The 12,532-nt window shown below is 44.2% G+C and overlaps 1 protein-coding gene across 4 annotated transcripts in view; it reads right to left on the bottom strand.

Annotated features, from left to right (window-relative positions):
* DPP8 (dipeptidyl peptidase 8) overlaps positions 1 to 12,532 on the bottom strand; it is a 46,295-nt gene that overhangs the window by 19,362 nt on the left and 14,401 nt on the right. For all 4 annotated transcript variants that reach the window (XR_012154100.1, XM_073304357.1, XM_073304356.1 and 1 more), the window contains exons 5-12: positions 9,923 to 10,096; positions 8,849 to 9,017; positions 7,386 to 7,496; positions 4,758 to 4,886; positions 3,653 to 3,714; positions 3,321 to 3,421; positions 1,181 to 1,358; positions 254 to 413 (exon numbers count right to left, since the gene is read on the bottom strand). Coding sequence is in view for 3 of the 4 variants with exons in the window: in XM_073304357.1 (XP_073160458.1) it covers positions 254 to 413; positions 1,181 to 1,358; positions 3,321 to 3,421; positions 3,653 to 3,714; positions 4,758 to 4,886; positions 7,386 to 7,496; positions 8,849 to 9,017; positions 9,923 to 10,096 (1,084 nt within the window). In the remaining variant the exon portion in view is untranslated. The remainder of the gene's footprint in view (positions 1 to 253; positions 414 to 1,180; positions 1,359 to 3,320; positions 3,422 to 3,652; positions 3,715 to 4,757; positions 4,887 to 7,385; positions 7,497 to 8,848; positions 9,018 to 9,922; positions 10,097 to 12,532) is intronic.

The raw sequence follows: 12,532 nt of genomic DNA on the forward strand, positions 1-12,532 counted from the left end.
CATCCTTCCTCCTGCTACAAGCATACGTGCAAAGCTGAGCCAGTGAGTAGACCCAGTGATGTCAAGGAGACTAGTGCTATATAAAAGCTAGGGATTATGATGATGTAAATGCTCCAAAACTCTGCTGGATGGGGGCCAGTCTACACTAGGGAGGGAGGAAGAGATCTGTCCTGCCCTCTGGAAGTGGCTGCAGTTACTTCACCAATATTCAGTGACAACTGCCCAGTTAAAGAGAGAGAGTGGTATTGTTTACTTGGAGCAGGGAGACCTCCACATGATCGCTTGTATCTGCTCTCCTTCAAAACTGAGATGATTTTGTACAGGTGCCGGAACCCCGTTTGACATTCAGAGGCGAAAATAAACTCTATCTCGTCTTGGCGGGTTTGAGAGAAAACATGGAAGATATCATGGATCTGCAGAAACAAAGCAGTTTGTTCATGGCTATTGATAGGACTTGGACCACAATGGAGTCCCTGTGCAACTATTACTTCTCACTGATCCAGCACAGACAGGTGCAGAAGATGTATGTTATACCGTAGCATAGGGATTCACCCAACTTCATTCTATGGACCTATTATATAGGACAGCCCCAATTGGCAAACCTTACAGAGGTAAGAGGGTGAGGAACAGTGAATAATTTTAATAAATGAGGGAATTTTCAACGTGATTAATAGACACTGAGGGACATAACTGTTTTAGGTAAAAGATGGTTTTAGATAATTGTGATTAGGATAATCATGTGGGCTCTTTGGTTCCGTGCTTAGTTCTAGAAGATATACTGTGCTCCAGTAGCAACAGTCTGTTGAAATCTGCTGTCAGTGAAAGATCTAAGAGGAGCCTGAATCTAATATAATGCAAAGCGGAGAGACAGTGTAGTCTGATAGATTGGGTGATGGATGGGTTCTAGTCCAAACTTTGCCACTGTCCTGCCACATGACTTTGGACATCATTTGCCCTCTCTGCTTCCCTAACCTTTTCCTGGTTGGTCTATATTGCAAGCTCTTCAAGGCAGGGACTGTCTTACACTGTGTCTGTAAAGCACCTACCACAATGGAGACCTTTACCCTGATTGCATCCTTTAGGCACTACGGTAATGCAAATAATATCAATGCCATGAACTGTGTGACAAATAGTGCCCATAACCGCATACTGTTGGAAGAGTAAAAAATAAAATTCTTACATTTATCCAGATATCTGTTGTTTCTTCATAAATAGTAAGTGGTGTAACAGAGTCTGGCACAGCGTCTATTAGCTTCTGTCTTTCCATAGCATCATCTTCTACTGCGATAAATAATGCAGGGGAGATCAACACTATCTGTAGCCGTGTTTGGGAGCGATCCAGCAAGATGGACCAGGCACTATTGCAGAAAAAAATATGAATAATTATGAGTGCATTTCTTTTAAGTATTAGACAGCAGAATTTTATTTGACTCTTAATAACACCAAGCATTTTGGTGGCATCAAGAATGGTCAATTTCAGGTCCAGTTAGAAGATCCCTTTAACTTTGGCCAGGTAAAACAAATTTTCACTCTAGCATTTCAAAGAATCACGTCAGCTCTGAAGTAGGGGTAGAAAAACCAGTTTTGCCTGATTTCAGCCCCACTCAAACCCTGTGGTTTCAAAAGCTCAACTATCTCTAATGTTACCAGATTTGGATTCTGCAGAATGTGGAAAGAGGAGCAAAGAAAAGAAAAATCTAAAGGGAAGGAAGAAGCAGAAGTTTGTAAACTGAAATTTAAAAGCCACTTGTGAAGATATTTCTAGTCTTCTTGGATGCTTAAAAAAATTATTCTGAAGCTTAAATGGCTCGACAGTGTCCTCTCCAGTGGATCCAATCAGCCTGTTATCCACGTAGCCTTGTTAACATTTCTGTAGGAAGCCAAGCAAACACAGGAAGCGGGCTCCTGTATTTCTTCCATGAAAAAAAAATGTTAAAAGGAGAATGTCAGCTTTTGATCCAAGAGGTGGGATAAGTACAATTCTTGTGAGTTAGAAACACTGCACCACCTTGTCTTTAGGGTTAAAAGTTTCATGTAAATGTAATTAGCACTTACAGTGGGGTTTCTGACCAATGAGTTTGGTCAGCAACCATGGCCCAGTGGTTCAGGTACTACCCTAGGACTTGGGAGCCCTGGGTTCAATCGTCTCCACATCCACAGACTGCCTCTGTGACCCTGGGCAAGTCTCACAGTCTCTCTAGCACTCAATTCCCCATCTGTAAATGGGGGTATCATCACTGCCCTGCCTCCCAGAGGGATTGGGAGCTGTGTTCCCTCTAAGCCACACGACCACCCAAGAGTCAATCAAGTGCCGCGCACATCTAGCGACGTGTGCTTAAGTGCCCCTCCCCACCGCTGCTCTGCAGCCACATTGCTCCTGCCCTCTGCCTTGAAGCCCCTGGCCAGCTGCTCCCAGAACCCTCTGGCTTGCTGTGCCGTGCAGAGCAGAGGTGGGCTGCTGATGTCAGGGTGTTCCCCTCCTACCAACCAGGTACCCCACCTCCACAGAGCAGGGGTGGGAGGACAAGGCTCAGGAGCAGAATGGAGTTTCTAGCAGCTGCTGCGGTCTGAACGAGCCTTCTGGTGAGTGCTGCTGTGCTTAAAGAGATAGCGCATGGTCTCTCATAGACTTCCCCAGCAGCCAGCATACACACAGTCTCTGTCTCTCTCTCTCTCACAGACAGTCTCTTTCACACTCACTTCCCAACACATACTAGTGTTATTGTTGATACTTTTTGGTACTTCCTGCAAAGCACATATATTCTCTGTAATTTTATTCTTTCAAAGTGCTGTTATTTTAGTTTTTATACTGGTCTGTGCATTTCATAATTTTATTTCTCTCTTATGCTTAAATTTAATTCTTTAAGTAGTGAGTTCTCAGATGCCTAATCTGTCCTGGCTGGAGTTATCACACCTATGGTAACTTATTAAAAATACATATTATATCTAGGTTTTTTGCTTCTATTGGAGGCACACATCCACACGTGATCTCGATATTGGTGCATGTAACAAAATTCATTCTGCACATGGATGGAAAAAAACAAAACAAAACAGAGGGGACACTGATTGGGAGGATAAATACATTGAAAAGACTGTGAGATGCTCAGCTACTATGGTGACTGGATCAGATAAATACCAGAGACTGATTTGACTCTCTTTGATTTTGAAGAAGTGCCCCCATCCCCTTCACTCAAACCAGGGTGGAGCGATGCATAAACAAGAGCAGGCTTATGCCAGAAAGAAAGACAGAGCCCAAAACAGCCCATTTCTAACTGTATCACCCCAACCCCTGTAAGCAGAGACAGGTTTAACATACGCACTATTTTCCTTCTGGAGTCCACCCAGCTCTTGCAATATACTCTATTCCTTCAAACAGGATCTCGAATGGCTGCACTAGTTCTTTATCCATGACAGCTGCAATCTGTTGAAGACAACAGCAATTCAGTGACACTGGAATAACCTCACCACACACACACACACACCAGGTATCTGACACTAGAAAGGGCCTATCCTGTTTGAAACACTGATCCACAGATTAAAATTTGACAATTGCGCATCAAAGAAGTCTGTTTGCTTTGACATGAGATACTAATTAAATAAAAAGTCATAAATGTCAAATTAATGTAGGAGATAAATGAACCTTAAAACTTACTCTTCCTTCAGCATCAACTGTTATTTCTGACATTTTGAAAGTGACCTTTGGATTTGCTGTACCTATAAAACAGACAGGTGTTAGCAGTCACACACAAACGGTGCAACAGACAATGTGTTTGCCTCCAGGAGGACACACCCAGGTTTCCGATAATTCTGAAATTCAGTTCATATAGAAATGAAAAAAGCGAAGACGCTGATTACCCTAAATGTGCTGTCTGTGGAGGGCATGGAATTCAGGTCAAAGAAGAAGTAACAGACACATCTGAGATTTAGGGAGAGGAGGAGGCATCGAGTGAAACTGCATAACCTGCTAGAAGAGCAGCAGCTCTCCAGAACAGATATTGATCTCTTTAGACTTGCAGCACGATCTTCACACGCATTTGTAAGTTATCTCTCCACACGCCTACATGTCAGTTCTGCCTACCCACTTCCAAATATCTCAGTACGCCAGTGTCCAACAATATTTGTTTCCCACCCTCCTGCTGCAATACAGTGTCTATAAAAACCCAAGCCTGGCTGCTGGAGACACTTACTCTTGCCATTCCAGGGGCAGTGACAGGACCACTAGCAGTAATATTGGGTCAGGAGCACACACAGTCTGTGGCCCAGGCTCTAAGCAGAAAGACAGCACCAAATGCTCCTAACCCCCATGCCACATCACTAGTGTACTGCCAGCAGCTAAATACAAAACCCTCAGTAAACATGTGATCACTCTGCAGAGTTCAGACTGAGATGTTGCAAAGAGAAACAAGGCCACACTGTCAGATAAACATGACAGCAGCTCCAAAAGAGGGAAGACACAGTGTGTGGCCAACTCACGAGAGACCTAGGTTCAGCAGTGAACTTAGGACCAACACCACATTGTAGCCAGAAAGCTGGCACGGCCGCAAGTGAGTAGTCTGACCTCCATGGAGGCTGTTGCCCCAGCCATATTCAGTCCACAAGCACAGCACTCAATTAAAGGAGCCACACAGGCAGCACCATTCATAGAACCTTGTCTTTGGAGGCTAGGCTGGGCATTGCCATAAAACAAGAGGAATACAATGAGAGCATCCCAGGCGATGAGACAGGGGAAAGAGGAGAGAAGACAGCAATGGTCTCACCTGTTTTGGGATATCTAAAGGAATCCGTCCTCCTGGTCTCCAGCATGGGGGATGTGACATGAATAATTTCCACCTCTGACTCATCGTTTTCTTCATAAAGAATCCTAAGAATTTTGCCTCCAGTGACAGCTAAAAAGGAACAAATACATATATTATTACAGCTGTGCTGAATGTGAAATGTATCGCACACAGCAATACTGGGAGGAGTGGTAGATATGCTGGAGGGGAGGGATAGGATACAGAAGGACCTAGACAAATTGGAGGATTGGGCCAAAAGAAATCTGATGAGGTTCAATAAGGATAAGTGCAGGGTCCTGCACTTAGGATGGAAGAATCCAATGCACCGCTACAGACTAGGGACCGAATGGCTAGGCAGCAGTTCTGCGGAAAAGGACCTAGGGGTGACAGTGGACGAGAAGCTGGATATGAGTCAGCAGTGTGCCCTTGTTGCCAAGAAGGCCAATGGCATTTTGGGATGTATAAGTAGGGGCATAGCGAGCAGATCGAGGGACGTGACCGTTCCCCTCTATTCGACATTGGTGAGGCCTCATCTGGAGTACTGTGTCCAGTTTTGGGCCCCACACTACAAGAAGGATGTGGATAAATTGGAGAGAGTCCAGCGAAGGGCAACAAAAATGATTAGGGGTCTAGAACACATGACTTATGAGGAGAGGCTGAGGGAGCTGGGATTGTTTAGCCTGCAGAAGAGAAGAATGAGGGGGGATTTGATAGCTGCTTTCAACTACCTGAAAGGGGGTTCCAAAGAGGATCGCTCTAGACTGTTCTCAATGGTAGCAGATGACAGAACGAGGAGTAATGGTCTCAAGTTGCAGTGGGGGAGGTTTAGATTGGATATTAGGAAAAACTTTTTCACTAAGAAGGTGGTGAAACACTGGAATGCGTTACCTAGGGAGGTGGTAGAATCTCCTTCCTTAGAGGTTTTTAAGGTCAGGCTTGACAAAGCCCTGGCTGGGATGATTTAACTGGGAATTGGTCCTGCTTTGAGCAGGGGGTTGGACTAGATGACCTTCAGGGGTCCCTTCCAACCCTGATATTCTATGATTCTATGTTCCTTTGGGTACTAGTGGGGAAGTTATATCGTATACCACATGATCCAACTATCCAGTAAACTGTATTCGACCTTTCACTACACCAAACAATCATGAATCTCTTACAAATGCTGTTATCACATGGGTTAGTAGAAAGCTCTTCTTTCCAGGCTACATCTCCAGAGCATGAGCTGACCTCTCATGAAAAACAGAGAGAGATTAGCCCTTCTGCTATATATTGTACGTACTCCCCTCCCTTTGTTCTTTTCTCCAATATTACTATAGGGACACTTGCCTAAAAGCAAATCTTCAACCTTAAGAGCTCATTTCCTTCTCTCCCCCTCTGAAATCATGGTTTTGTCTGGGGCATCATGCATTAAGCAGCAAACTGTTGCGAAGTTACAAACAGAGGGTCATACCGCAAAGCGGGCTGAGAAGCAGGAAGTGAAATTAGGCAGAGGCGTTGAAGTCATTTCCACCCAATTTCTAGAGAAAGTCTGTGACACTGGCAGACCATGTGCCAGCCCAGGCCTGACTGAGCACTGACAAACGTATAGCCAGAAACCAGTCTTGCCTATCTGCGTGTTCGCATTATCAAAATAAATATTAGATGTTAAGTTGATAAGAATATGCTTAGTGTTTTATAAAATGCTTGTGGGATGCCGCATGTATTGTTCTCACCCAATTACACCCCATGTTATAAGGTAACAGCAAACATTTGCATTGTATATACACCTGCAAGGAGGTAACCCATCAAATAGAAAGAAGCCTCAAGTAATGTAAATGAAGGACTATAGCGGGAAGGTGCTAATTCCAGTGCATTTCAAAGCAAGTGGCCACTGTGTGTGATGATCGGAGATGAACAACTAAATACATTCCTCATCCTCCGATCATGAAAGAAAGAGCCCATGTGGGTCACAAAACTGTCAACTTGTTTTCTGTGAGAAGAAACTATGAATATGGACCCAAGAAAAAATCCATCATCTCCCGTTGGGATTCTATGAGAGCAGAATAACTGAATGAGAAGATGGCGATCTCCAGAGTTATTCTGGGCAGCCCCGAGAGATTTTTGGGAAACTGGCAAATTATGCCATCTCTGTTACCATTGGGAATTCACTGCAATTCACCTGTATATATATTTTACCTCCTTTAACCTTTCAATAACTCATTTATTTTTCCTAGCTAATAAATCTTTAGTTAGCTTACTATAGAATTAGCTACAAGCGTTGTCTTTGATGTGATATCTAGCATGCAAATCAACCTGGGTGAGTGACTGGTCTCTTGGGACTGGGTTTAACCAAAATATTTTCTGATTTTTGGTGTAAGTGACCATTTATCATATAGTTCAGCTTGCCTGCATGGCAAGCTAGACTGGAGTGTCTAAGGGGACTGTCTCTGACTCCATTGTAATACTATTATTGTACTTTGGGACATCACATTTGGTACTAGGCTGGTGAAATCTAATTATAGAACATACTACCAGTTTGGGGAGCCTGCCCTGAAGTAGGCACTCCTGGTCGTGAGCCACTCCAAAGTGACGTTTCATGCCTGTCAGACAGATTACATTTAGCACACTTACTTGGCTCAGCATTCGGACACCACCAGTAGCCAGTGTATCTATCAAATTCCTCCTGAAGCACAAAAGTAGCTACCCCAGCAGATCTGGGATCCTCTTCTAGGTTGGCCAATTCTGAACAGGCAACATGAGAAAGAGTTAGCCAAGATCCGAGCTCTTCTGCTGCCACAGCACCTAAAAACACTCTCAAGTTGTGTTTTCCCAACCGTTGGCCAAACTCACCCTCAGGATAAATTGACTGGAAGAGGAAAACAAGCCTTCCCGCTTTCTCAACTTCCAACCAGTTTCTCAACTTTGAATGAACTAGTACTAATGAAGAAAATATTCTCTTTGCACCTGCTAGCTTAACTAAAAGCTAAAGTAACTACGGCAAAACCTTTTCTGTTAAAAAACAGTACCAGCATTCATTCCATTGTAAAGACTGAAAATAATATAGATCCTTAATGCAGTGCATGACATTGTGACTTACTTATAAAGCTTGAGTTGACCTCAAAAGTTAAAGATGTTTTCCTCCTGCTTCCATATATCATCGAAAAAGCAGCACCGTTAAACTATTTAAAATTTGAGGAGGGCTTATTAATGCAGCATTATTTATTTATATGGATTTTAGGAAATTAAGGCCTCAACACAGGTTGTCAGTTTCATGTTTAATGGGTTTAAATTTAAAAAGAAGAATGTATTTAACTCTTAAACATAATTAATTTTTAATTGATTTTTATCCACCCTGGAAGTGGGTATTTCCCTGTTCCTTCATCCAAGTCACACACTGGTATATCTGTAAAATACAAGGAGGACTCGTGGCACCTTAGAGACTAACAAATTTATTTGAGCATAAGTTTTCATGAGCTACAGCTCACTTCATCGGATGCACGATGAAGTGAGCTGTAGCTCACGAAAACTTATGCTCAGATAAATTTGTTAGTCTCTAAGGTGCCACAAGTACTCATTTTCTTTTTGCGAATACAGACTAACATGGCTGCTACTCTGAAACCTGTAAAATACGGTTAGGGTGGAAGCAAAGGAAGAGAAATTATTATCTGAACATGAGGCAGAAGCCAGTGTGCAAGTCAGAAGCACTTTAGATCACTTCCAAGAGCTTTGCAGCACGTCTAGTCACTGGTGGGAATTCTCCTCCAGTTCTGCCCAGCTCATAGCGCCTCCATTCTGAAGGAAGCAGTCACGGGGAAAAGGGAAAACCTTGGGTTCAACGAGAAAAGCTTCTTTGATGCATTCAAAGAATGAGCCACCTTGCCAGACTTCATGAACATGGAAGTGAATTGCTCCACAACGCCAGCAGAAGAAACACAGAGAACATACAGATGGCCAAATTCAGCCCTGGAATAACAGGGCCAACTCCCATGAATTTCAATAGAAGCCATTAATGCCAGTGCCAAATTTAGTCTAGAGAATACACACACACAGCTGAAGAGATTAAAGATCTGGATTGTAAACTGAACATGCATTACCGTTATGGACAAAGGTTAGCCTCCTTTCTTCTCTGGTTAGTATATTAGAAATCCAGATGTCATTGCTATGGATAAATGCAATCCAGTTTGGATCAGCTGGGCACAGTTTTGGATCCATCCGTATGTTTGGACAACTGGTCTCCACTAAACTGGGCTTTAAGGGCTGTTGCTGTTTAAAAGAAGAAAAGATGAATTAGACAGCAATATAAAACACATCGACAACAGGAGCTAAACTGTTACTCTGTTCATCTCCAAAAAGATGGATGGTTTCCATTAAGTACAGATACAAGTGTTACTGGAAGGTACAGTAGCCAACTTCTACTTGCATTCAAATGCTGGGGCTTAGCGCGAGAAGAATCCAACCTTTTTTGACCAAGAAAAACATAAAATACCCACATGCTGCCGGTAGGGAAGCTTCTGCTGCCACTGTGCCTACTGCGTGGTTCCACAGATGCCACGCTAACGGCCTTAAGACAGACACCTTTCATCAGCACTAGCAGAAAGTCAGCTTGTTTACAAAGGCTCACTGCACTTTAAAAAATTGCATCCTGATGGATGACCTGGCTGAAGCACGTAATAGCCTCATTTGCTAAACCCACTGAGAATGCAGCAGCATCCATCAGATGATATGATTAGACTGACATCAAGCATTTGTTACATTAAAAAGAAATTACTCTGGCTTGGAAGTCGGAGTCCAGCTTCAGCACTTAGGCGGCAGTGACCCCAGCTGCTCTTTCACAAAGTTCTCTATTCAATTCTTCAGCCCAATCTAATGAGTAGAAACCTTGTAACAAGTAATTTCACGGAACGACTTTTACAGTCTCCAGATTTATGATTTAGTGTTACTATGCACATTCCTTTCTCCTCTTCGCCCATCTGCTCAACATTACTAGCCGTCGACTTCACGTGATTCCCCCCCACCCCCATCTCTAGAATGCATTTCAGTGACCCTCAGCATATTTGTACATCCGGAGCTGGCTGCTTGATCTACAAATCTCAACGCCTGGACTCTTCTGCAAACAAATTCCTGACACAGTACATTAACATAAGGATTAGCAATGTACTTGAACTCACAGTAAATCCGTGAGGGCCGCCGTCTTTTACGTGGTAAATTCCACTGCCAGCCTGAAACAGAAAGGTGCCGCTTTCTCTGTGATAATCATAAGAGGCAATTCCAACTGTCCCAATGCGCTTTCTCTCTCGCAGCAATTCTTCTTCGCGGGAGTACATCCCGTAGTCTAGGGAAGCCTGAATAGGGAGAGAGAGGAGAACTCATCTGGCTTGCTCTACTTTTTACTTGTTCTTCTCATGTACAGAAAGCATCTTCTCTGGCACCAAAGAGCCAAAGATGGCTGGCTGCTTGAGTCATATTCTAGCATCTCTGGCAAACAAAGAAACGTGTTAATCTAATGAGAATCCCACTGGCTGCAAGCAGCCTGCTCATTCTTGAGTCTCCGTCCTCGTACCAGTAACTTTGGGCCAGGTTCAGATCTCACATCATTGTAAAGCCGGTTGTAATTCCGCTACTAATTTAAATGGTGTTAGTCCCAATTTACACCGGGGAGAACAAGAGCAGAATAAGGCCCTGTCTGAGCAGAAGTCCTGCTGATATGAGGTAGAGGTAAGAGTCTGATCAATAGTGCCCCTTTGGGTGGAAAAGAGGGTAGGAGCAGATAGTGCCCCTTTGGCTTTTTAGCAGTCTGGGAAGTCTCCCCGCAACAGTCTTTGGGGATCTTATTTGAACCAGGGCAACAAACGTTTGTGATGTCCCTCGTAGACACAGCCATTTTCTTTGTAGGATCTGCGCTACCCTTTCCCAGTATCGGTGCATGGGCAGACATAGGCCAATTCTGTCTCAGGAGTTTTACATACACCCTTTTGAGCCAATGAACAGGAAAAGAGAGGAGAATGTTCCTTCCTGCTGGTTTCAGATCTGATTTCTCAAAGGAAGGATGGAAGCCAAAAGTGACCTCTGGCTGGCCTACACACAAGTTGCACTGGTTTGACTTAGGGCTTGTCTACATGAGAAAGTTGCACTTATATAACTTGAATTGTTCTAAACACAGTCAAACTGGTGCAGAAAGGCTGTCTGGACACTCTCAGTTCAGTATAAGAATAGCTCATTTTGTTTTTTTTTAAACCTGCTTCTAATCAATTTAAGCCGGGGTGGCCAATGTGAGCCTGAGAAGGAGCCACAATTTACCAATGTACATTGCCAAAGAGCTACAGTAACACGTCAGCAGCCCCCTCATCAGCTCCACTCCACCCCACTCCCGATCAGCTGTTTGGTGGTGTGCAGCAGGCTCTGGGGAGGGGAAGGAGCAAGGCTTGGCAGGCTCAGGGGAGGGGGCGGGAAAGGGTGGAGTGGGGGGCAGGGCCTGTGGCAGAGCCAGGGGTCGAGCAGGGAGCACCCTCCGCCCCCGGCAAACTGGAAAGTTGGCATCTGTAGCTCCAGCCCCGGAGTCGGTGCCTAGACAAGGAGCCGCATATTAACTTCTGAAGAGCCGCATGTGGCTCCGGAGCCCCAGGTTGGTGCCCCTGATTTAAGCAAAACCAAAATAAGCTGCTCTTACACCAAAATAAGAGCATCCATAGAGCTTGTTAACTTTCTTGTGGAGATTTAGTTAAATTGTTGCAAGCTTCAATGTGGACACACAAACTGGTTACACTGGTTTTGCTTGCCCTTACTTGCTGCAAGCTAAACCAGTATAAACCAGATTTCAATGAATTTAAAGCGTATCCATACAAGATTGCGCCAATTTAAATAAATCAGTTTAAAACTCACCCCCCTTTCGTTAAAATTAGGCAACTGTGTGCACAGACCAGGCGCTAGAATGAGCAAGCGTCTGGAAATGCCTAGGGAGCTCTAGGTTTACAAGGGAGATGCTGCCTTAGGAGAAAGAAGCAACCTGGGCCAGAATGGTGCTCAGAAAGCTGCACAGTTTGTCCATTTTTGCTTCCAGACCCAAAAACCTAGTGAGAGTCGATTTTTGTTTTCAGCAAATCACTAGTGAGTGCTTTACTGCTATACAGACAAGGTCCACACACCAGGCATGTCTGGCTGGCAGCTTGATGGTTACGAGGCAAACAGAACGTGTTGTAAAAGAATTAAAAATGTCAGCGGTGACTAGAGAGGAAAAGTAGTAACACAGAGTTTAACTAACTCGAGCCAAGATCCACAGTGATCAGCTGGGAGGGATGAGAGCACCACGAGCATTTTTAGTAGGACCTACAGCCTCATGAGGGGACAGACTGGTAACATCCAGGATGCTCACGTCATAGCTAATGCAACAGGGGCAAGTCCTGCCACCCTTCCACACCAGAGGACTGCTGCAGGTTTGCTGAGGGGAAGGACAAGGACACAGGGAGACCACATAAGGGGCACGTACCACCTGTGCACTACTGAGTGTAGCTCGGAACTCCAACATGAGGGCCAGAAGCAGCTGGGGGATTAAGTATATGGATCAATAACCCCCTCCACTGCATGGTATTCACTGTGGACTCCCATAGTCTTGCCATTGACACAGCAGCCATACAGTAGACTGGTAGAGGAGGATTTTGGGGAAGGCAAAAGCTGTAACACCTTTAAACCAACTGTATCAGAAGTCACCTGGACTCATTAGAAGTGAGGCTTCTACAATAAGTCCCTTGCTCTTCCTTCAGAAAAATTACTACAACAGATCT

The sequence above is a fragment of the Lepidochelys kempii genome, chromosome 10, assembly GCF_965140265.1.
Source record: "Lepidochelys kempii isolate rLepKem1 chromosome 10, rLepKem1.hap2, whole genome shotgun sequence".
In the NCBI taxonomy this organism is placed as follows: Eukaryota; Metazoa; Chordata; order Testudines; family Cheloniidae; genus Lepidochelys; species Lepidochelys kempii.